Source organism: Mytilus edulis, chromosome 13 (assembly GCF_963676685.1).
Source record: "Mytilus edulis chromosome 13, xbMytEdul2.2, whole genome shotgun sequence".
Classification (NCBI taxonomy): Eukaryota; Metazoa; Mollusca; class Bivalvia; order Mytilida; family Mytilidae; genus Mytilus; species Mytilus edulis.
This window is the reverse complement of record NC_092356.1, coordinates 59,688,751-59,714,332: the sequence shown is the minus strand read 5'-3', so window position 1 is coordinate 59,714,332 and position 25,582 is coordinate 59,688,751. Positions and strand designations below refer to the sequence as shown.

At 32.6% G+C, this 25,582-nt stretch overlaps 2 protein-coding genes across 2 annotated transcripts; one reads left to right on the top strand and one right to left on the bottom strand.

Annotated features, from left to right (window-relative positions):
* Positions 1–11,150: 11,150 nt before the first annotated feature.
* Positions 11,151–15,853, top strand: LOC139500990 (acanthoscurrin-2-like). The gene is made up of 3 exons (XM_071289929.1): positions 11,151–11,220; positions 13,722–14,251; positions 15,750–15,853. Exons 2-3 carry the CDS (start codon positions 13,723–13,725, stop codon positions 15,755–15,757), a joined length of 537 nt encoding a protein of 178 aa, XP_071146030.1. The 5' UTR covers positions 11,151–11,220; position 13,722; the 3' UTR covers positions 15,758–15,853.
* A 2,096-nt stretch (positions 15,854–17,949) lies between these two features.
* Positions 17,950–25,344, bottom strand: LOC139502111 (uncharacterized). Its single transcript, XM_071291477.1, has 3 exons — positions 24,913–25,344; positions 18,749–24,412; positions 17,950–18,248 (listed from the first exon to the last, which is right to left on the bottom strand). The coding sequence occupies exon 2, from the start codon at positions 23,578–23,580 to the stop codon at positions 19,267–19,269; it is 4,314 nt and encodes a 1,437-aa protein (XP_071147578.1). The 5' UTR covers positions 23,581–24,412; positions 24,913–25,344; the 3' UTR covers positions 17,950–18,248; positions 18,749–19,266.
* Positions 25,345–25,582: the final 238 nt, after the last annotated feature.

The window sequence follows — 25,582 nt, the reverse complement described above, 5'->3', positions numbered from 1 at the left end:
TGAACTAAACCATGACACTAATGAACCAAACCATGACACCAAATTTTTGGTAATATTAAATTGTGTTCAAATATAGGGGTTTTAAGGAATATTTGACGGCAGATGTATACCATAACGAAATATGTGATATAAGACACAGTAAAGAAATCACTGTACTTTATCCATTAGAACCGAACAACAACTTTTCTGTGTCAAATTATAACTATATGATTAAAAATTTTGTGTACTAACATACTAACTACAAACAAAGATACTGACCAGCCTGAATTTATATTCAGAGGTTCCTTAAGCGAAAAATCCAAATGTTTTTGTTGTGTCATTTTTTGTAAATAAAAAACACATAACACAACCATGTCTAACTTATCCAAACTATGAAAAAATCACTTCACTATACACTTTTCGATATGACGACCTTACTACCCTTGTTATAGCTGATATAAATATTCACGCCAAAGATCGCGTTTTAAAACAAATAAAACGTAGTATTTTGGATTTTTAGATTGTTGATACGGGATGATTCCGTCATTATAAAATGCTATCTATATTAAATTAGCTTTATGTAATTGATAATACTTTCAAACAATTAAAATCATGTGGGCGTTGCTTAACTAGTCAAATCAAGAAGAGCGCACGAGAATAAACAAGTGTTACGTTCACATAACTTATAATGAAGAAATTGAAAACTAGTAACAATAGTATTGAATTATATGTACGTTTTGCAAAATTCTTTCTGAGAGAACAACTCATTATAAAGACAAAAATGAAAACGAAAAAGAATCATGTCGAAATCACAATATTAAACACCTTGTACTCATTACTCTTTAAATTCTACTTAAGACTAGGTTGGATTTCAATGTTCTGTTACGCTTAAACATGTTGCCTGTAATTGCTTACATCTATTTGGTGGATAGTTGTCTTATTGGCAATCATAATTCATCTCCTTATTTTCATATATTTTGGACAAAATTGCATTAGAAAAAAGCTTTACAATTTAGTAACGTCTTCTCCTATGTAAAACATAAAGACTTTAAAAATGACTAATGTTAATATAGATATACTATATAAATTGGTAATAGTTTTTCAACACAACGTACTAATGGTATTTTGCAACAAGAATGTCAATGATAATAATGAAAACTTTTAAGTAAGCCAAACGAAACATCGAAAAAAAATAATTAATCAGAACAGCTGAGTGACTATTCAAAACAAAGTTTATGACTCTCAAACCACAAAACACTGTCTTATCTTCAGTGAAGACCAGGTGCTATTGCACTTACCTTTTTTACATACCAATATGCATGTGAATTTCTGTTATACGAACCTGTTTTTACTTGAGATTTCTGCTACAACCAGAAAAACTAGCAGCCAAGGCACTGCCATTTTGGCTATAACAATGATCTAATTTTGTATGATTTATTATTATACAATTTGGTCATAGCATCATTTGTAATCTATCAATCCGGAAGTGTTTGGTTATGATTTGTTTTATTGTTTTGACACTGCGTTGAACTATGGATAAACTATAACTTGAATTTGAATTATAACTATTATAAATAAAAATGCATATGATTTTAAATCATATTTCACTAAAAGGCCCAAGTCAAGTTGATTAAAGATTTCTTTTTCGGCATTTTATATGTATGATAAAGTGTTTACAGTCGTATAAATGTCAAAAAGTAAACAATCATCTTTAAAATTGTTTGAATACTTTCTCATGGTTATGTTGGACTTAATGCTATAAATAGTATTTTGCTACTGCGTATTTGTCTATTTCGTTTGATTTCTTATTAATCTAGTTTGTGCTAGCATTATGAATAAAATAATGGAATGGTTTTTGTATCCGATGCAAAATTATGAACAAATAGTCAATAGTGAACCTTTTAAGTCATGAAGGTCGTAGTAGTTCAAAGGGGACAATTAAATGCAACAATTTAAAAAAAGTGAAATAACAAAAGAAAACCAACGGTTAGTCCCTAGCAAATATCAAAATCAAAATATCAATCAAATCAAACGAATAGATAACATCTGTCATATACGTGACTTGATATAGGAACTATCTTATACAGGAAATAGGGAATTAAACCTGGTTTCATAGCTAGCTAAACCCTTCACTTGTTTGACAGTTGTTTAAACCAGTGTAGTCATAAGGAAACCTATTTTGTTAGATTGAACTGTAATAAGACAGGAAAAGGGATTTTGTTCTAAACGAAAAGAAAATCATTTATAAGTTCCGTTACATTAATTGTCTTTGAAATATGTGAAGGCATGAAAGAGGGGCAAACGATATCAGACGGACTTGGTGTTTAGAACGTATATCAAGTGAGGTGGCTTGGTGTAAATCCTAATTTGCTAAAATAAGATAACATCATATGCAGATCTGAGATTTCTGATGGTCCTCAGCTTGTCTTCTTATACTATATTATATAGATACATTCCTTTGTTCATATAACCATGAAACTAAAGTTATTTTTTAAATTTGGTATATAATGGTATTTTGTAATTAAGTTCACACAATGAATGAGTTTCTTTTAGCAACTTTTTAAACAAGATAGTTTACCGGCATTGGTATATAAATGTTTCGACACCAATAATTTTTGTGTTGTATTTAAATTTAGGAATGTAATGCAGTGATGATTTGTTTCAGTGTTTATTTTTACAAAATATTGATACTAGAAATTCAAAACTATATGTTATAAGTGAAAATGTAACAATAATGGTAAACATTTTAACAATAATTGCTTTCATATCCTTGTACATGTAAACTTTGACACTTATAGGAAATTGGAAAATCGATACAACTCCCTCCGTGTAAACAAGTAACATTCACACAATAATCAATGTCTACAATGAAAGAAAAAAAAAAAAAAAAGAATTTTTAATCAAACAAAAGGAACAGACTAAACTGTCAAAAACACCTATTCAATATAAGCAACGCAGAGGATAAAATGTTCCATTGGGAGTTACATATGCGTATATGACACGTGCAGTTACATAAATCTTTAATACTATAAACATATCATCTCAATTCCTGATCGAAAAACACGCATTTCAGAAAATTACATTGTTCACAGTTGAAAGACACCAATATACTATTTAAATTTCAAAAATTTTCAAGCGATAGCTTGAATAATAAAGCGGCAAAGGGATTTAAAGTATTTTAAATCATATGTACATTTTATAATACAACAAAATGCAAAAACCATGACAAATCAGAACAAGAGCAATTTAAGGATTAAATTTTTATTAGATTGAAACACAAACAATCATAAAGGAAATATCTATGGTTTGTTGGAAAAAAAAAAAAACATACTTTGATTCAATTAAACCAACTTGATATCCATGCTTGCATGAACAACGGAAAGTTGTATAATCGTTTATGCATATATGTTCACATCCTTCATGATTGACATGCCATTTATAAATATCTGAAAGAAATGTCCACACTCTATTAAATACCTTATCAAATAATACCGTCAAATGAAATGACTAATCTTAAATTTTAATTTCAATATTTTGTTGAAACATATTCTATTTTTTTACTTTATATTTACAATTACTAGTACAAGAGGAAGGTTAAGTTATAATTACTAAAACTTTTAATATATGAACGGCCTGTTCAAGTTAAGGATACTTCCACTGCACAGATTGTATATGGTATCTTTGATATAATTCAGAGTTCATCAACAGCATGCACTAGTATTATAGCAATGTTCGAGGTTTATATGTCGTTAAGACGTTTGTCGATCATTTAAGGGCATATCCAACAGTTTATTTCTGACGGTGAGAATTTTTTCCCTTTAAGATATTTTATTCTTCAATTGACAGAGAATCAAATTTTGCCAAAAAAAATAGATGTTGTCGATTTCGTTTTTGCAAAAAATGCTGCTGAAAATTGAATATTTTTGCAATTTTGGAATAAAAAACGTTTTTTATTTAAAAAAATTAAATATGATTTTTTAATCAATATATACTTAAATAATTGGGCTCAGTTTGAAGCAAAATAATTCAAGATGGTAAGAAAAATATATCTTTACCATTTAAAGCATTAATTCTTACTCAAATAAAGCCAAAAACGTTATGGTGGACCCAAACAACGGCAAGAAATGAACATTTGAAATGCACATTTTTGATTTTTTAAAATATTTCTAACGGTGTCGATTTGGCCAAAGTAAGATATGTTATTCTTTGAAAAAAATGAAACGTCATAACGTTTTGAAAAATATTTGTCATCATACTTGTTTTTTAGAAAAATTGAGAAATATAATATTGTTTACTCAATTCCTCCTGTGAGCCTCACAAATTGCGCCAAAATTTCCGAAAATAACGTTATATTTCCCCGCTAATTTCCAAAGGCAGTGCGACGGTGTGGCAGACAAATGTATTTACAGTGTGACTTTGTTGGATAGTTGTCTCGATAGCACTCATATCGCATCTTCTTATTTCTATTGAACCAGTATCTGGACGAGAAAACAATTCAGTTAGTTTTATTATTGTGTTCGTCAAAATTGTGAAACCCGGGTGTGAAACATACAAACCGTGGAATTACAGAGTATTAAAATAGTCCCTCTGGTATCTTTCATCCCTCTTTTAAAATAAGAGTAATACACGTTCGAAATCCATTTCTGTGTCTCAGTCTATAGTACAAAGCAGGGTTAATTTTTATGTTATATTTCCATTTGATGTTTTTGTTCTGAATATTCATTTAGTATGCCATTTGACGTCCGTCATCAATAATCATTATTCATTTTACCGTTACTTTACAATGAAGCGTTTTGCTTATACTGATTTATATTACACCGTCTAAAATTTCACATCTCGAAATTAACAAAGAGCACGTGAAATTTTGCAACAAAACCCTTGTCTAAAAACTCACTGACTCCGTATTATTTATTCATTTTGCAGTTTCGGGCTTTTTATTCTTTATAGGCTTCTAGCTATAACAAAAATGTATGTTGACTCTTAAGTGTTTTGAATTATATGATCGTTGGGTTGCTGTCGTATTAATGTATACCTTTTAAATCTTTTTCAAAACAAAAGGATTGATTTGGGTATGGAAATATTCACATCTCTAGACTTCTTCCGTCCGACAGTATATCTTTGCTAAAATTGGGTGAGGCCGTTTAGCTGCTCGGATGTATAAATTTGCAGCCTTGTTTAGTCGAAATAAAAATGTCGTATATCCGATGCATAGTGCAGTAAGAGTTTCGCGCTATCTATACGTTAAAAAACCATCTAAATAAATGGTTAAAGGGATATATACGAACTTCGAATAAAACATCTAAACAACAACAAAGGTCACATGAATCTTCAAATAAGTCACATTGCTGATTTTAACACATCTGTTGCGCCTTTTGCAGTTGTAGATGAAAAAAAATAAATTTATTTAACAAAAGAGATCAGTAAGACAATACATTGAGTATAAACGAAAGGGCCGTTGTTTTCCGCTTCAATATATGAGTTATTGCATATGCACACAATGGAGATTGTTTTCTGTTCTACTGCCTTCCACCTAGTTTGGCTGCATACAATGTAACCACTGACGTAGACTACTATATTATTATTGATTATTCAAACAGATGAATTCAAAGAAAAAATGCGGAAAGAAAGTCTAAAATTTTCGTTTAAAAAAAAAAAAAAATAAAAAAAAATAAAATACCAAAACTGAAAAACTGTTTGAGACAATTATCAGTTGAGACCTAATGATTATGCATCACTATATGAAACTAATAAATTGATTGCTCCCGTGCTCCAGTGGCAAATATATCACGCATATTTACGACGAGGCGAAAGTGGATCTGAAGTAAAGCATTGATACATTATTAAGATAAAGAGTTTGCTAGCGGTAAAAACGTATGCCGTACTAGAATAAGTTGAATAAGATCAAAATCTTGAGGTAAGCTATTAGCCTCCCCTTCCTAATTTTGAAATATAGTATTTCGATAACTGTTTTTTTTCCTATCCTATTATGTACCCGCTGATTTTATGAGGGCGTATCTAATAAATCAAGACCTACATCAACTCTACACCGGTTTTTTTTTTGCTAAATTATATTTGTGTCCTCATACATAAGTATACACCAAAATTGTCAGATTTTTTCTACTTGTATGTCAGTGTATATATGACAATGTTTTCCTATTTCATGATTTTTTTTCAGTGTCATCTTTTGTTTTACATTGTTTTTTACTAGTTAAAGGTCATCTTCATTTAAAGAGCTATTGTACATTAATAGCACTTCAACGCAAAGCTATATGCATGATAAATGTTAGTTTACGCCTTATTTTAGTTTTCTCAAGAAACCTTTTTTTTCATCTTTCTCAAGTAAAACCAAACTTTGAGTTTTCTATTCTGAATGACAAAATCTCGGAAAAGTTTGTTAAAGAATTAGTTACAATTTGCATTCTAATGCAATAATAAATCATTACGCATTTGTTCTCGTTGTTCCCTACTGCATGTATTGAAGATAATTTCAATAAAACGGAAACTTAAGTGAGTATGGTCTATAATGATCAAGATAATTGCAGTTCTTTTATGATAGAACAAGAGGACAAAAATATCTTTACGATTTGAGTTCTATTTCTGTTAATATTCTGTATGAGTTTTTTTGCCGATTTCCGCCGTGCCCTTTCCTTTGATGAAAGAACCCTCCCTTTCCAGCAATTCCAATGGTGATTTCGTTATGACGTCATTGACTCAACGTTAAATTACGGGAAACAATAGACGACGTTTACGTTTGTTATTACCTCCCCTGAAACTATTGGATATGCCCTTAAGATTGTCAAAACATTCCAATGTTTTGTTTTAGACTTTCGTTTTATTATTTTGTTGTTATTGTTTATCATCACTGTTACTATAGTTTAGCGGCCAATTCACTAGAAAAGTTAACAAATCCTAGGGTATTTATGCATAGTTTTTGTCAGTTGTGTATTCCACCTTCACACTCGTTCATATCTAAAAAACATAAAGCAAATACAATCAATGTGGCTCAGCATGTTTGAATATTAGTTATATACTTGCCATTTTATGTCCTGTTCTCTGTGTTTCTTGGACGTACGATTGTGACTTGGTATTTCATTAACTGGTAACAAAATCATACCGATGGTGCCTAATTCATTGACGTTCGTACCCTTTGGTTTAATTTAAATATTTTACATTCTTTACCTCGCCAAAGTAATAAAAGGTGAATGATTAAAATACTACTTTTTTATGAGGCAACCCTTTAACAGAAGTCGAAATCGTAGATTTTGTTTTATGCTACAACCAGGGGGGAGGAAGGATAATACCAAACACACTTAAATGAAGATTTAAGATATAATGTGATACTCAACTTCTATAAAGAACGTTATTGTTATTGTGGTATTTATATTTTCCACATAACAGCAATACAAATCTGCTAACAAAAAAGCCATTATGCTAAGGATAATATCCTAAACACATGAAACAGACGTGTCAACCAGCAACTAAAGTGGTAGTGTCTATACATATACATTTTAAAGCATATAAACATGTCAATTGCTTACATGTTTATAAGAAATAAACCTTATCGATACTATATTTTGTCTCAAATCGACACTATAGAAGTTTTACAGTTACCGTAACCAATCGTGTGGCAGAAATCATATTTGTGAGCCTCAAAACATTTACAACATGTTTTCGCAGAATTTATTCATTAGATACCAGAAAAAACTATAATCTGTTATTTAACCTATTACGCCTTCTTTGAAATTGTGACATTTTTATTAATGTGAGTTATGAATCATTGATAGTTATCAAAGGTACCAGGATTATAATTTAGTACGCCAGACGCGCGTTTCGTCTACATAGGACTCATCAGTGACGCCCATACCAAAATATTTATAAAGCCAAACTAGTACAAAGTTGAAGAGCATTGAGGATCCAAAATTCCAAAAAGTTGTACCAAATACGTCTAAGGTAATCTATGCCTGGGATAAGAAAATCCTTAGTTTTTCGAAAAATTCAAGTTTTGTAAACAGGAAATTTATAAAAATGACCACATTATTGATATTCATGTCAACTCCGAAGTGTTGACTACTGGGCTGGTGAAACTGTCGACACACTAAGTTTTTTTAAGTTCTAGCAATTCCGTTAACTGAATTTGTCTTCATAAGCGATCTATGAGATTTGAACATCGATAAACTGATGTTGTCTTTATTTACAAATGTCAAATATTTTACTAGATTTCAATTTGTAGATTAAAATTACCTGTGCATGTCGTGTTGTCGTCATTAAATAGAAAACAAGGCTGACAAGAACAAGAGAACGACGCAGTATTAATGCAAAGTTTATGACAGTTATGTATTCCATTTACACACTCGTTCTCATCTAAAATTAAAAATGTAACGTAACGGTACCCAAATTGCACCGAGTACCCAAATTGCACCTATTTAGCAAAACTAGCAGCGAAAATCTTACAAGATTTTCTAGAGACTAAACAATTTGTTTTTTTTATGATTTGATACTAAGCACATCTTTCAACATAGGTAAAACTATTTAGATATGCACAAAACGTTCACAGTATCTATCAACAGATGAAGTATTTACTAAAAAGGAAAATGTACTGAAACGTCGCCATGCGACGTCATCAAAACGTCATCTTTTTAAAATGAGCAGATACAATATGTTACAAGTATCCATTTAAAAAATAATGAAAAGTAAGCATGGACTAATATCCAATTGTTCAAAATATTTAAAGAAATTAGACAAAAGCTCTGTTATTAGACTTTTGACTATGTGAAGTTAAGCATGGAAGCAATTTGGGTACTCCTCATTTCAGAAACATTGACGGTTTGGAGGTCAGTTTAGACCAATTTTTCTATGATTCCATATGGAATAAAAATCAAATTGGTGTACATTTATAATAAAGAAGGATAGGGCTACAAAATAAACACAGAATGGACATTTTTGTTTTCATCATAAAAAAACGTAGATGAAAAAACTGTCAAAATAGGTGCAATTTGGGTACCGTCACGTTAATTATAAATCAGTTAGTGAGGAAAATATGTTTTTTTCTGAGTATGATAGTTGTCTCATTTTCAATTATACCACAGCTCCTAATTTTCATATTGACATGCACTACACATTGTTACCTTATTGCATAAATGAATGCTGTAAACTACATGCAAGTTAAATTAATGAAAAAAAACACATGACTATGAATATATATTATTTTAATAATACTAATTCTTTTGAACGCTGCACTTAACTTAGCTCGTTGAACCGATAAATCCTGAAACACACATACATCTGTCTGGAGAAACACACGATCCACCATTTTGACATGAGGTATAGAACCATGCACAATGTTGAATTAAATTTAGAAGCTAAATGTAAACTTATGGAGGTCATTTATATGCAAATTGATAAAAAAACATACAAACAAATATGAATCATCGTTGAAACAAAACAATCTAATAACAATTAAGCAATATATATTTATATCAAAACCTGGCTGCATATAAATAGTATATATCAATAAAAGACCCTTCCCTTCATCACGGCTGTAAAATGGAACAAACTGATCGATTTAAATTTTAAAATAATGACAATATAAATCGATTAATGTTTATAAGATTTTCATCAATTACTTAGAAATTCTCGTTAAACAAGAAGCTGAAACTGCGGGATACCCTTTCTCAATCACTTCATTTGTCAAATATGACGTTTTTTGTGCGTCTAGAGTTCATTTAAATATTTGAAAAAAAAAAAAAGATATTTAAGAGACAACTTGAAATCTCAAATCGAAGATAAACATATAAGTAGATCAAGACTACATAGAAAATTGAAGAAAAAACAAAAACAGTCTTCACATTACTGCATAAAAACCTTATAGTGGGCAACACGACCTAAATAAAAAAAGAAACAAGGGTAGTATCGGGTGTCCATGATGGATATGTAGATTATAATAAGAATTTAGAAATGTATATATTTTAAAATGAAGATAACTTAATATAAGTACTAACATATATATGTACGACTGTAAAGGAGGCTGGGATAAGGTATCGATGCGATATGCTATTAAAATATTATAAACTTGTACCTTTTGATGAAAGGAGGTGAAAATATAATGAAGTCAGTCGAATATTATAATATATGGTTTATTTACATAACAACATAAAAACAAAAGTGATAAAGTGTAGTAACTTGTTACGACCACACCTTTACCAATCAAGAAATCTACATAATGTTGTATAACGCTGACTTTAATACCCCTGATATCCACAGGCGTATGACCGATAGCAATATCGGTCTTCTTATATGTTGTAATATTAGTATATTGCCACACAAGTATGATTGAAAAAGCACAGTAAAGGCGGTATACTTTATTCTTGAATGTAGACTGAATCTAAATATATTTCCTCTCCTTCAAAAAAGTATAAAAAATCTATCCTAGTGGCGTTTTTTTTAAACATGACAAGGCGCCTTTTAAAGTACCTCAGTGACATTTATCTAAATAAGCATTAAGATAAACAACTTATAAATTCTTTGTTACATGATTGCAGGCACACGCTTTGGAACTTCTTTCTTTCTTAAATTGATAATATAAAAATAAAAAGATGTGAAATGATTGACAATGTTCAACTCTTCACCAGAGACAAAATGATTTAGAAAATGGGGTTTCTGATTAAACTATATTGATGGGTAGATGTCACTTTGGAATAAACCAAACGAAGCATATTGTTTTGGTTTATATCCTTATTTTTAACAACTGCACTTTCATGAAGTCGTGTCAATGTTTAATGCTTTAAGTCAATTAATCCTATGGAGTTTACTTTTTTTCTATTTTTTTAATACATTTTACATTGCACAAAAATATTTAAAATTTTCCCTTCTCTTAAAAATATCATCTCCAATGCTTCACAAATATGTGACAAGAAATACAGCTGGCCAATTAAAAATGCAATTTGCTGATTTATTCAACGACGTTGTTTACACCAAAATTTTAAAAAGAACAATATTTGTCAATATACAACTTTTTATCATTTATCAAATTAAAATGTTTATTTTTTACTAAAACAAATTTTGATCTATTGTTCGTTATGAACAATTTTCGGTATATAATGAACAATTAATCTTGATTGATTTGTGGTGATATATAGATATTTAGTATAATGCATCTTGTTTTATTACTAAATGCGCAATATATAAGGCTTCTAAAATCAAACTATCAGCACAACACTGGACCACTGCACCGAACCTGAACAAGTAAGTCTTAATATTTTCTCTCAGTTTTGAATTGACTCTACAGTCTTCTATTGACAACTAAAGTCATTCTCTCTTGCTAATTGGTGCATCTCCTTCTGATACTTTTCCTCGTATTTTAAAAGAGATAAAAGTTTGCATTTCATGGAGAATCCAAAAAGTAGAATATATTGTTATTTATTAATTCGTGTTTCAGCTTTGATTTTACCATTTGATTAGGGACTTTTTGTATTCAGCTTTCCCTTGAGTTTGGTTTTTTATTATTTTACTTTTCAGAATTCGTGCTTTTGTTTTATAAATGTGTTCTAAAATTGAAACAGTCTAATCAAAATCATTCTTTTCATTCATGATAAGATAGATATCAAAAAGATTCTAATTACCTGTACATATGGTATTTTTGTTGTTTTTTTATTATTGAATATACTCTATTCATATATATGAAAGTTGTTATCAATTCGTTTGTTGTGTTTGAACTTTTGATTTCGCCATTTGATTAGCGACTCGCCGTTTTGAATTTTCCTCGGAGTTCAGTATTTTTGTACTTTTATTTTTTAACACAAGTTTATATATCTAATTTAATATATTTTGTATGTTTTATTCATTGTGACTATGATTAGCTGTTTTAAATAACATTGAGAATGGAAATGGGTAATGTGTCAAAGAGACAACAACCCGACCATAGAAAAAAACAACAGCAGAAGGTCACCAACAGGTCTTCAATGCAGCGAGAAACTCCCGCATCCGGAGGCGTCCTTCAGCTGGCCCCTAAACAAATATATATACTAGTTCAGTGAAAATGAACGCCATACTAAACTCCAAATTGTACACAAGAAACTAAAATTAAAAATAAAACAAGACTAACAAAGGCCAGAGGCTCCTGACTTGGAACAGGCGCAAAAATGCGGCGGGGTTTAACATGTTTATGAGATCTCAACCCACCCCTATACCTCTAGCCAATGCAGAAAAGTAAGACTATTTATATATCCTGAATGAGCCAGTAATCAAATGATTTTTGTTGGGTTGTCTATTATAATTGTTTTTCTTTATTGTAGTGAATCATGCCGTTGTATTCTCTTTTTTTTTTTTTTTATCAATTCCTATTTTCTTGGCCATTCAACAGCATTTTAAAGCTACATATAAGGTTTATAGCAGGCATTGCCCATTGTCGAAGGCCTTACAAAGACCTGTAACGATTCGAATATATGTTCTCTAGTCTATTTATAATTGTCTCATAGGTTGCCATACAGTTCATTGTTTTATATATATATAGGCGGTGTCGAACAAATAAAAAGCTTTACAAGACAAATTCCATACATTGATTTATAAAGCTGTTTCCAAGATAAACTATATTACTGAACGTTTGTTTAAAATTCAGTATAATAGTAATATACTATATAAAACTGTTTGATTAATTTGAAAAAAGTGTCAATGTACATATTTTAAACGTTTGTTCTCAGACAAAAATTTTACATTTTACGATCACTCAAAGTTAATGATCAATTTAATCTTATTCATGATCAACGGAGCATGTCCGGTACAGTTTTTAAAGACTTAAACGTGTCTACTTCATCCGTTTGAATCCGTTAAATTAAGTTATTAATTGCAATAGGCAAAATTTCAAAATCACAAATATGAAAAATCTAACAAACATGAAACGTCACTCTTCAGAGTGTTTTTTTGTTGGTCTTAAATGCATGAAATGTAAGTGATAGTAGTCGTGTTCAGTCTCGACCTTTATATATGTAAGTGATAGCAGTCGTGTTCAGTCTCGACCTTTATATATGTAAGTGATAGCAGTCGTGTTCAGTCTCGACCTTTATAGTGATAGCAGTCGTGTTCAGTCTCGACCTTTATAGTGATAGCAGTCGTGTTCAGTCTCGACCTTTATATATGTTATGCTTCATCATTGAATTCCACATATATTTAAATATAAAGACCGACAACAAGTGCGGCCCCTTCCATTTTTAAAGCAAAAACAAAACCTCGCACAAAACACATTTTGAAAATTTGGATAATAATGCATGCATTAATGCTACTTTCCATTAAAAAGGGGTCTTATCACGCCTACGTCTTTTAATCGTAGGATATTTTGTAGCAAAATGTTCTAATTGGCAAACGCATGGAAAAATACAAGTCGACAATGTTTGTATAACCCTTACACCTGTTTAATAGAATGGCACACGCATGGTGCATACGGAACTCATAAACCATTTTTAACCGAATGGCACACGCATGGTGCATATGGAACCAATAAACCAATTTTAACCGAATTGCAAACGCATGGTGCATATGGAACCCACTAACCATTTTTAACCGAACGGCACACGCATGGTGCATACGGAACCCATAAACCATTTTTAACCGAATGGCACACGCATGGTGCATACGGAACCCATAAACCATTTTTAACCGAATGGCACACACTTAATTTAACTATAGTCAATGGTATATATACAGAAATTTTTACCTAAATACATGATTAATATAGTTTTTGTCTTCGCCAGAATGAAGATCGCTATTTGCGTATTGATTGCCATCTGTAGCTCTGTGAGCGCTTTCTCGAAAGGGGGATACGGTGGCGGATACGGAGGCGGATACGGAGGCGGTAGACGTGGATACGGTGGAGGTGGATATGGAGGATATGGTGGATACGGTGGTGGTTTAGGAGGATTCGGTGGTGGTTTAGGAGGATTCGGAGGCGGTTTAGGAGGATTCGGAGGCGGTTTAGGAGGTGGTTTAGGAGGATACGGTGGTGGTTACGGACGAGGAAGATACGTAGGATACGGACAAGTCTTTGTTGTAAGAGGGGGAGGATATGGTGGTTACGGAGGAGGACTTGGAGGAGGACTTGGTGGTTATGGAGGATATGGTGGTTATGGAGGTGGTCTTGGAGGTGGATTCGGAGGAGGTATCGGAGGAGGTATCGGTGGTTATGGAGGATATGGTGGTTTCGGACGAGGAATTGGTGGCATTGGAGGAGGAGGATATGGGGGTTATGGTGGTTCCGGTGGTTATAAATATGGAAAGGGCAAAGGTAATATTAAAAGTCAATATTTAGGACATACTTAGTTACTGTATTGTATTTTATTCTCCGATGGAATTACATAACCATTTGATGACCTCAATCGGAGGTTAAAATACAATATTGGTATCTCCAATGAATGAAAATGAAAGAAACCAACGCCAAATTAAACATTTTAAGTCTGTCATATGTCGTCTACGGCGTACATTTAATAGCATCAATTGGGAATTGGTGACAAGGAAGTTAGTGACGTTATTTAATCAAAATGAATGTTACAAACGATGTTGCAGTAGAATAGATAATTGTTGTAATTGCTCATACACAGGCTTGATTTATTTTGTCGGTTTATTTTTATTACTGCAGATATGTTGACATGATATTCTAAATCCTTTTCCTACATTGCGTCTTACTATAAATCGTTATGATCAACATTAATAATCTAGAGGAAAACTGAAAATGTAGGCGATGTTTGTTCAGACGGCATCAATTTTTGAAATTGATGGTCGCAAATTAGGTTTACTGGCATCGCGTTAGAGGAGCCAGTGAACGGGTATTTGCGACCATCAAATCGCCAATTGATGCCGCTGGAGCTTAAATACAATATTTTTATCTCCATTCTAATGAAATTACAGGAAACAAACCATACATTTCAAATCATACATTTAAAATCCGTCATACGTCGTCTAAGCTTATACGTACATTTTCATAGCATCGACTGTGATTAATGTATGGCACGAACATTGGTGGCGTTATCCAATCAATTTGAAAGTTACAAACAATGTAGTATTAGTTACAGAACTAAATGTCGTCAGTTTTTAACCAAAAAAAAACGTAAAAGTCATACGCAAAAGTTCTTTTCTTTAGAATTCGATAACGTGTTACTACTTCAATGTAATTTCTATAGCAAAAATATCCGGATCGAGACTAAATATCATAGGACAATGAATGAATTTGAAAAATACGTTTCCGTTACAAACTGCGATTGGTATCTTTTAATTAAAAAATTAAGACAGTTTCAGGAAATAATTTGCTGGTTTAATCCATTTTTATAAAACTTTGCAATTTATTTTCTTTTTTTCTTCTTGAAAATTTATACCTCTGTCTAATATACATTGACAGAAACGCGATGTCTAAAGAAATCAATTTTTTATTAAACTAATTATTTCACAGTTACACCCGAACAAAACCGCAGAGCATCCTCTGTTTGAAAGGACACCGTCTGTTGATCATTAATGAGAATTTCTAGTCAATATATAACAAAATTGAATATTTATTATCAAAGATAGATCGAACTCATACAAAAGTATTCACCCACATGACAATCTCACAAAACAATAAAACTTAAAAGACACTAAGTAGATTAAGATGGGGTATGATTGGCAATGAGGCACCTTTCAATCAGACACCACATGACATATATAGCAGTTAACAACGACATATCACCATATGGCATTCTGAAATAAACACAGTACATACCAATGTTAACTTAATACTTTTTTGTTTGTTTCAGGATACTAAAAGCAGAATCATACCCAAACCAGACTGATATTACCCAAACGGCCAACGAATGATTTAATTTTAGATTTCTGTTATAATATATAATCGTTGCATTCATTTGATGTTGACATTTTTTTTATCATAGGGAAGCGACCCTTTAACGTAAAAGAGGAGAGTGGATATTTTTTTTCACACCAAAAATATTCTGAATCCAGATTTTCCCCATACCTTAAAGTGTTAACTGTTGATTGATAGCGTCGAAAAACAAAAGAAAAAAGAAATCTGACTCAGATAAAAAGCATTATCCCCGCCCCCTTGAAGACAAATGGTTGCTCCCTTACTTTATAGTCACTTTAAAAAAGCCGTTTCAGAATCTAAAGAACTATGAAATGAAGGAAATGAAAATAACGTCACGTCATTGGTAGAATTCCCATTGTTTATGACGTTTTTAACCAATCAAGACGTTTTAGTGTACACTTTTGAAAATATTACCCAAAATGCATTAGACGGCTCATTGAAGCACCACCCAGACTCAAGTCTCAGTGCTGTTGAATGAAGCGTCAATGTCTGAAAATTCACGTTTCAAAGTTATGTCTTATTCAGATCTCTCTTACTCTGGAAAGGCAGTGTAAATAGGATTGGAATTTCAATCAGTCAATAGGGTACGTGTCAGTGCTAAAATCATGACTTAAACATTATAAATGAACGCTTCTTAGTCGATTTGGATGGAATTAATCTGTAAAATTCGTAATCCAAATATAGGATACCGAAGTTAACAGATATGTTGATAATATTAAAGGAATGACTGTAATATGTTTTCTGTCTATGAAGAAACAACATCACAAACGTGGTGCACACTGAATAACAGGAGTAGCGAGTTATTATTTAGTGTGCACCACATATTTTAAATAGACAGAAATGTTTTTGTTTAGTCATTCCTTATAAATTAATTCTAAATTCCATTTTGAACCGGCTTAAATTATGAAAACAACGTTGATGACGTCACGGTCACATGACAAAATTATGTCTATGAGATCACGGGTAGTAAGATCGTCATATCGAGAAGCGTTTAGTACAGTGATTTTTTCATAGTTTGGATAAGTAAGACATGGTTGCGTTATGTGTTTTTATTGACAAACAATATCACAATATCAACATTCGGCTTTTGCGCTTAAGGAACTTCTGAATATAAATTCAAGCTGGTTAGAATCTTTGTTTATAGCTAGTACAATGTATCTAGTACATTCAAGTTTTAATCATATAGCTATTATTTGACACAGAATAGTGCTTGCGTATATCAAAATGTATAAGTTTTAACTGTCTGTTACATCACACATTTCGTTATGGTATACATCTGCCATCAATTATCAAAAGAAAAACCTACACTTGCACACAATTTGTAATTACAGAAAGTTTAGTGTCATGATTGGTTCATTAGTGTCATGGTTTAGATCATGTTCGACATGGTTCAGTTATGTGATTCTTGTCGTGAATAATGGAAATGTTACGATGAAAATAAACAGACATTATGCACAACTATTGAAATACTGTAAACAATATTTTCGCTGTTACTCTTTTTTGTTTTTAACCCATTCTATCTTATTTTTGTGGCAATATAGGGTCGATATTTTCTAATGTTGTTGTCTTGTTCCCATAAGAGTAGATATGAGTTTCACATATTAACGATGATCTTCAACTCCCAAAAATACCTCGCTCGAGAAAATAAGCCGCCTACAGTAATTTTATAGTAATTTTCTTTAAAAGTAGTTGTATTCGGAATACAAATGAACCTACAAATGTTTGCACCTGTCCTAAGTCAGGAATCTGATGTACAGTAGTTGTTGTGTGTTAATATAATTTATACGTGTTTCTCATTTCTCGTTTTTTTTATATACACATGTAGATTAGACCGTTGGTTTTCCCGTTTGAATGGTTTTACACTAGTAATTTTGGGGCCATTTATATCTTGTTGTTCGGTGTGAGCCAAGGTGTTTGAGGCCGTACATTGACCTATAATGGTTTACTTTTATAAATTTTTATTTGGATGGAGAGTTGTCTCATTGACACTCACACCACTTCTTCCTATATCTATCTACAGTAAATCTAAGATATCATTATAGTTATCATAATTATAGAACAAGCACGTTGTCACAGACGGACGGATGGAGAAGTCTTTCAGTGCTATTTTACAATATTGACAAAAGAATCAACGATTAGAATAAATAAATTATTTAATAAACAAACAAAAAAAATAAACAATTAAGAAGAAAAATACATCAAATTATTATAAATATTAAAGTCCAAATAAATAGTCCAACAGCTTCAGTAGTTTGTATTGTATATCCAGATTACTTCCCTTTATATCGTTATGACGGTTATTGTATCGTGCACGACAGTTCCACTATAATATGTAGATATGTTGTTTGATGAATTATCATGTATTGATTGCGTTCAATCTGTATGACCACTCCTTAACACCGCAGCATTGTATTACTCTGGTGCAGGCTGGAACCTGGTAATAATATAATTGTACAAACTATTTAGTACGATTATCAATTTAGATATGCTTTTTACTTGCACGTTCATGCAACATAAACATGAACTCTATAATCTCACGTTCATAAAATGAACATATATATTCTATTAATTTACATAGATAAATACGCACATACATTTTATATGTAGCAAAATGTGTCATACTGTAATAAATATCATAATTTTCATGATAGTTTCACGTACATAAGGAAATTCGGAACCTTGTACACATAAATATCACGTACATTCAATTTGTACCCGTAATTAATAATCTTGTTCTTGTTCACTAGTAAAACCGCAAATATCTGAATATAAAACATGGTTTTCATATCTTTAAATCCGTTTACAAAACATTCTAAATTATACAATTTACATAATGGAAAATTATCTGCAGAAGTCTGAAAGTTTCGGAAATTTGATAAACAAAGTAACATACAGAAAAGTATATATAAATATATGTAAGAATAAAACACTTACCTCGGAATTGATGCACTATATACAGTAGAACCATTGTAGGTTAAATTTAGCTAACAAATATGAAATGCTCTAACGAGTGTGGCATCCTTCCACACGACAATCCCAAGCAGAAATGAAATGACAACGTGTCCAAAGAAATCATCTGACCACTGTTTAAAAATAGCCAAACTTGTCCGAAGAACTCGATTGACCACTATTTAAAATTAGTCAACAGGTGTGTAAATAGGCCAAGCCTAATCAGTGTGCGTTTAAACACAGGTGAACCAAACTTAGGCCAAACGTACATATATACATAAAAGCGTATGTTAAAACTATGTATAAAATAAACCGTGAACAATAGGCGTCCTGCGCAAAGACTGCAAGTGCAATTCTCTGATCATGACGACAATTTCACAATCGTTATCTATATACAAGCTCGACTAAATAAATATGTGAATAGCTCTATAAAATACATCTGGATCGTGACATCACCTCCCCAATTTAAGAAAGTATTCTTACTTTCATTTATCTCCACGATCCTATATACGACTCAAAAAATCTGCTCCAACGTTGTCCTTTCCTTTGATGGCAACAATCCTGAACCTATACGGCTGTAACAAGAGTGACCATCTCATCAATCGTGCATTTGCAATTTTAGACTTTTGCAAATATATCAAAGGTTGATGGTCGGTCTCTAATATAAACTGTTTACCATATAAATACCTTTGAAATTTGCTGATTGCCCATACAATGGCTAGGCATTCTTTCTCGATAGTGGAGTAATTTCGTTCACTGGCTTTCAGTTTTTTACTAGCGTACGATACAGGCAATCTAATATTATCTTCATCCTGTAGCAGTATAGCGCCTATTCCATTATCAGAAGCATCAGTTTGAAGGATAAATACCTGAGAAAAGTTCGGCAACTTTAAAACAGGAGCTTTTACTAATGCATTCTTCAAACTTGAAAATGCTCTTTCATGAATAGCTTCCCAACATACCTGATTTGGTTGTCCCTTTTTCGTCAGATCAGTAAGCGGACTTGCTATATCTGAGAAATTGGGAACAAACTTTCTGTAAAATTCAGCCATGCCAATGAAACTTCTAACTTGTTTCTTGGTTGTAGGCCTATGAGCATTTTTGATTACCTCAATTTTATCTGGATTTGGTGAAAGGCGATCTGTTCCGACAATGTGACCTAAAACTTCAAGACTGCTATACGCTATATAACACTTTGAGGGTCTTGCTGACAAATTAGCAGATGCCAACCTCTCAAATACACTATCCAAAACCTCCATATGGTGATTAAAAGAACGTGTGTACACTATAATATCGTCAACAAAGTTATCAACGTTTTCCAACCCTTCTAAAACTTTCCTCATACAACGTACAAAAGTAGCACCACTATTGACCAAGCCAAATGGCAGAACCTTGAATTGGAACAATCCTCTAGGTGTTTGGAATGCTGTTTTGGGTTTTGCAGCATCCACAAGACTAATTTGCCAATATCCCTTGGTTAAATCAATTTTAGATATAAACTGATAACCAGACAACTTTGAAAACATCTCTTCTATATTACCCATCGTTTCTGCGTCGAAAATTGTAATACTATTTAAACCTCTAAAATCTATACAAAACCGATTACTCTGATCTTTCTTCTTCACAATCACAAATGGACTTGAATAAGGACTATCTGATCGCTCAATGATATCCATTTCTAACATCTTATCGACTTCCTTATTTACCGTGTCTAGCATAGCATATGGTATGGGATAAGGTTTAAATCGAACAGGATCATCAGAAGTCAACTTGATATCGTGCTGTAGTACATTTGTCCTACCTGGAATATCTGTTAACACGTGTGAGAACTTATCTAGCAAACACTGTACCTTAACTGTTTCATTTGCTTTTAAAGCTTCGTTGATATGAACATCTCGTAATGTCTCCTTAGCAACTGCAACGGGCGTTTCGATTAACTCACTTTCGTAATTGTCTACATCGTCTGTATCTTCATTTTCGAGATCTATAACTGATACTGTAGCAGCAAAACCTACCTTGTGATCTGGTGCAGTAACGCACACGTTAGTTTGCTCACGTTCAACATACAGTTTCAGCATGTTGACATGAAACATTTTAAGTTTACCTCTCATATCAATTCTGTAATCAAGGTCACTGATCTTTTCTACTATAGAGAATGGTCCTTTCCAATGCATCATCAACTTATTTGCTTTAGTGGGTAGTAGCACCAATACCTTCTGACCTACCTTCATCTTTCTTGAACGTGACTTTCTGTTATATATACGCGACTGTTTACGTGACGCTTTCTCCAAGTTTTGTTTAACCAATTCACAAGTCGATTCCAATCTTTCTCGTAAATTGATAACATACTCGTATGTGGACCTCACTTCAGGATCAGTAATTTCTCTAGTCCACAATTCTTTAAGAATTGTCATTGGACCTCTGACTGGCCAACCATATACCAATTCAAATGGGGAAAATAAAACACTCTCCTGAGGTACTTCTCTGTAGGCAAATAATGCTGGTCCTAAATACTTATCCCAATCTCGCGGACGCTCTGCACATAGTCGCTTCAACATCAGCTTCATCGTACCGTTAAACCTTTCAACGAGTCCGTTACACATAGGATGATACGGTGTGGTAGTAAGCTGCCGAAGTGAAATCAGTCTACTTACCTCAGACATTAAATTGGAAGTAAATTGTGCGCCCATATCTGTCAACATCTCTCTTGGAAAACCTACCCGACAAAATATATCAATCAATGCTTCCGCTACCCTTTCTGTCTCGATAGATGGTAACGCTACTCCTTCTGGATACCTTGTAGCGTAATCAACAAGTGTTAGTATATACCGATTTCCTTTATCAGTCACTGGTACTAAAGGTCCAACTATATCTACAGCTACTCTCCGAAAAGGTACATCTATGATAGGGGTTTTTCCCAAAGGAGCTCTAACTTGCTTACCTTTTGGTACAGTGCGTTGGCAAATATCACAGGACTGGCAATACCGCTTAACATCGGATTCAACTCCTGGCCAGTAAAACTCTGATAATACACGATAAACTGTACGTCGTGTAGCCATATGTCCCGCCATCAATGACTCGTGTGCTAATTTCATGACATCGCTTCTATAAACTTCAGGAACGACCAACTGACGGAATAACTTACCATTTTCTACTTTTGGCGACATAAATTCTCTATACATAAGTTTCTTTTTCAATATGTAATTTACCTTTGTACCATTGGTCTTCTCAAAGTTTCTGCCTTCAGCTACATACTGTCTTAGCTTCGACAAACTTGCATCAGACTGCTGTTCATTCTCAATGTCCTCTAGACTAACATCCTTAATACTTCCTGGAACTTTTAATTTCGGATATGGATTATCTCTCTTCTTCGCTTGCTGTCGAGTTACTACACTTACCGTCGGAGATATATCGGGATCATAAGGCTCCCTAGCACCATCTATGTTTCCTATAATAACATCATATAATGGTTGTACATGTTCCATACACCATGCTTTTACTTCACCTTGATAATAGGGACTGTCTATAGTAATTATAGCTATAGGTACTTTAACACTCGATCCATCAGCTAATACACATGTCTGATAATCGTCTAGAAAGCAATCTATACTTACAAGACTTTTCTTTATAACAACTCCATTACATCCTGTATCGCGAAGTACTGTCACAACACGGTTACCTAACTTACCTTTAGCTACAGGCATTTTGATTGGTTTCTTTTCACACTGTTCAGGTATTGTAAGATTACTTACCTGTGTAGTAATAATGCTATCAGTAAGAGTAATAACATTCCCGCAGATTGGAGTTTCCTTTCCCCGTGAACCACTATTTTGTACATTACCAACCTTGTTTTTCAATAATGGACAGTTCGATATCAAGTGATCTGATTTGTTGCACTTAAAGCACTTTCTATCAAACCTGTTTCCACCGCCATAACCTCCTGTATGTCTATTTCTATCTCTGTCACTTTGCTTTGGCGGTTCTTGGTTCCGTGCATTGTTGGGTTTTTGAGACGGCTGTGACTTACCTTTTTGAGTCTGATTTGTAAGTGAAACTATATTTACTCGCCTTGCCTCCTTAAATTGATCAGCATACCGAGTCATATCATCTATGGACTTCGGTACTCTCTCTTTCAGAAATAACATTACCTCGTTATTACATATGTGTAAAAACTGATCTCTTAACATAAGATCATAAAGTCCATCAAACGTCTTCACAACATTAGACATATCAATCCACCTACTAAAATAACTACCCAAACGAACAGAAAACTGTTGAAACGTTTCACCAAACTCTGGACGACAAGATCTAAACTTCTGCTTAAAGCCATCTTCAGTCATGTTATACCTCTTCAACAAACATGTCTTAAGAGCATCATAATCTAATGCTTGATCTGAGGGCATCAAAGCGTACACATTTAATGCATTACCTTTAAGAAGTGCACTCAAATGAGTAGCCCATATTGATTTGTCCCATTTTTGCGATATAGCATACCTTTCATAACGACGCAAATATGCATCCATATCATCAGTACCTTCCTCAAAAGGAGGTAGTTTAGGTACCTTTGAGGGGTTAACATTACCTTTTTCTTCCCCGTGTTTTTCCGTTTCAAATAAACGAGTATTATCTAGCCTTTTCAATTCCAACTCATGTTCTAATCTTACCTTTTCTACTTCCCATTCTTCTTTTTCTCTTTCTCTTTCAAAACGTCTATCATCGCGTTGTTTCGCCTGTTGTGACTCAATGAACCTAATTAAATCTTCATTGGCTAACCCCAATGACTCACCATACTGTCTTAACTCTTTAAGACCCTCCATGATTATTTCCTGCTAATATGACTTGCTATGTAACAATAAACTAGACCAAGGACAATGCTCAATATATCACATATATATATCTCGTAACACTACGCTTTAGTATCACAGTTGACCATAGCCTGGTCCACAAGTGTCAATCACAACACAAAATAAACAATCGCCTTAGACTAAATTTACTCTAAATAACAATACCTACATTAAATCTACTGTTTGTACTTGCAGCGTGCAACAACCCCGAGGTAATGTAGTGTAGAAATTTTACAAATTCTGAGGTTCCAAACTATCAGGTTTCTGTCGACATTACAGTTTCTGAAAAATACAATAGTAAGCTTTACTACACGTTATGAATGTATATTCAATGTATATAAAAAAAAAATAACAATTCTTCTATAGAAAATATAAATTTAACTTCAAAATGTATAAGAAAAAAAAACACTTCAGACTTATCCCACTTCTGACACCAATTGTCACAGACGGACGGATGGAGAAGTCTTTCAGTGCTATTTTACAATATTGACAAAAGAATCAACGATTAGAATAAATAAATTATTTAATAAACAAACAAAAAAAAATAAACAATTAAGAAGAAAAATACATCAAATTATTATAAATATTAAAGTCCAAATAAATAGTCCAACAGCTTCAGTAGTTTGTATTGTATATCCAGATTACTTCCCTTTATATCGTTATGACGGTTATTGTATCGTGCACGACAGTTCCACTATAATATGTAGATATGTTGTTTGATGAATTATCATGTATTGATTGCGTTCAATCTGTATGACCACTCCTTAACACCGCAGCATTGTATTACTCTGGTGCAGGCTGGAACCTGGTAATAATATAATTGTACAAACTATTTAGTACGATTATCAATTTAGATATGCTTTTTACTTGCACGTTCATGCAACATAAACATGAACTCTATAATCTCACGTTCATAAAATGAACATATATATTCTATTAATTTACATAGATAAATACGTACATACATTTTATATGTAGCAAAATGTGTCATACTGTAATAAATATCATAATTTGCATGATAGTTTCACGTACATAAGGAAATTCGGAACCTTGTACACATAAATATCACGTACATTCAATTTGTACCCGTAATTAATAATCTTGTTCTTGTTCACTAGTAAAACCGCAAATATCTGAATATAAAACATGGTTTTCATATCTTTAAATCCGTTTACAAAACATTCTAAATTATACAATTTACATAATGGAAAATTATCTGCAGAAGTCTGAAAGTTTCGGAAATTTGATAAACAAAGTAACATACAGAAAAGTATATATAAATATATGTAAGAATAAAACACTTACCTCGGAATTGATGCACTATATACAGTAGAACCATTGTAGGTTAAATTTAGCTAACAAATATGAAATGCTCTAACGAGTGTGGCATCCTTCCACACGACAATCCCAAGCAGAAATGAAATGACAACGTGTCCAAAGAAATCATCTGACCACTGTTTAAAAATAGCCAAACTTGTCCGAAGAACTCGATTGACCACTATTTAAAATTAGTCAACAGGTGTGTAAATAGGCCAAGCCTAATCAGTGTGCGTTTAAACACAGGTGAACCAAACTTAGGCCAAACGTACATATATACATAAAAGCGTATGTTAAAACTATGTATAAAATAAACCGTGAACAATAGGCGTCCTGCGCAAAGACTGCAAGTGCAATTCTCTGATCATGACGACAATTTCACAATCGTTATCTATATACAAGCTCGACTAAATAAATATGTGAATAGCTCTATAAAATACATCTGGATCGTGACACACGTATAAAGATATCACTAAAGTATTATATATAAATGCATTTCAATTAAAGTAATTTTCTTTAAAAGTAGTTGTATTCGGAATACAATATGTAAATGCAGTATGACTTCGAGTGAGACAACTATCCCAACCCACCTCTTTTCTTAACATGGGCATAAAAGCAAAACAGACTATAAAAATCAGATCGATACAAGGCAAAGTAA

Coding starts and splice junctions, on each gene's coding strand:
- LOC139500990 (XM_071289929.1), top strand. CDS start 13,723: ATGAAGATCGCTATTTGCGTATTGATTGCCATCTGTAGCTCTGTGAGC.
- LOC139502111 (XM_071291477.1), bottom strand. CDS start 23,580: ATGGAGGGTCTTAAAGAGTTAAGACAGTATGGTGAGTCATTGGGGTTA.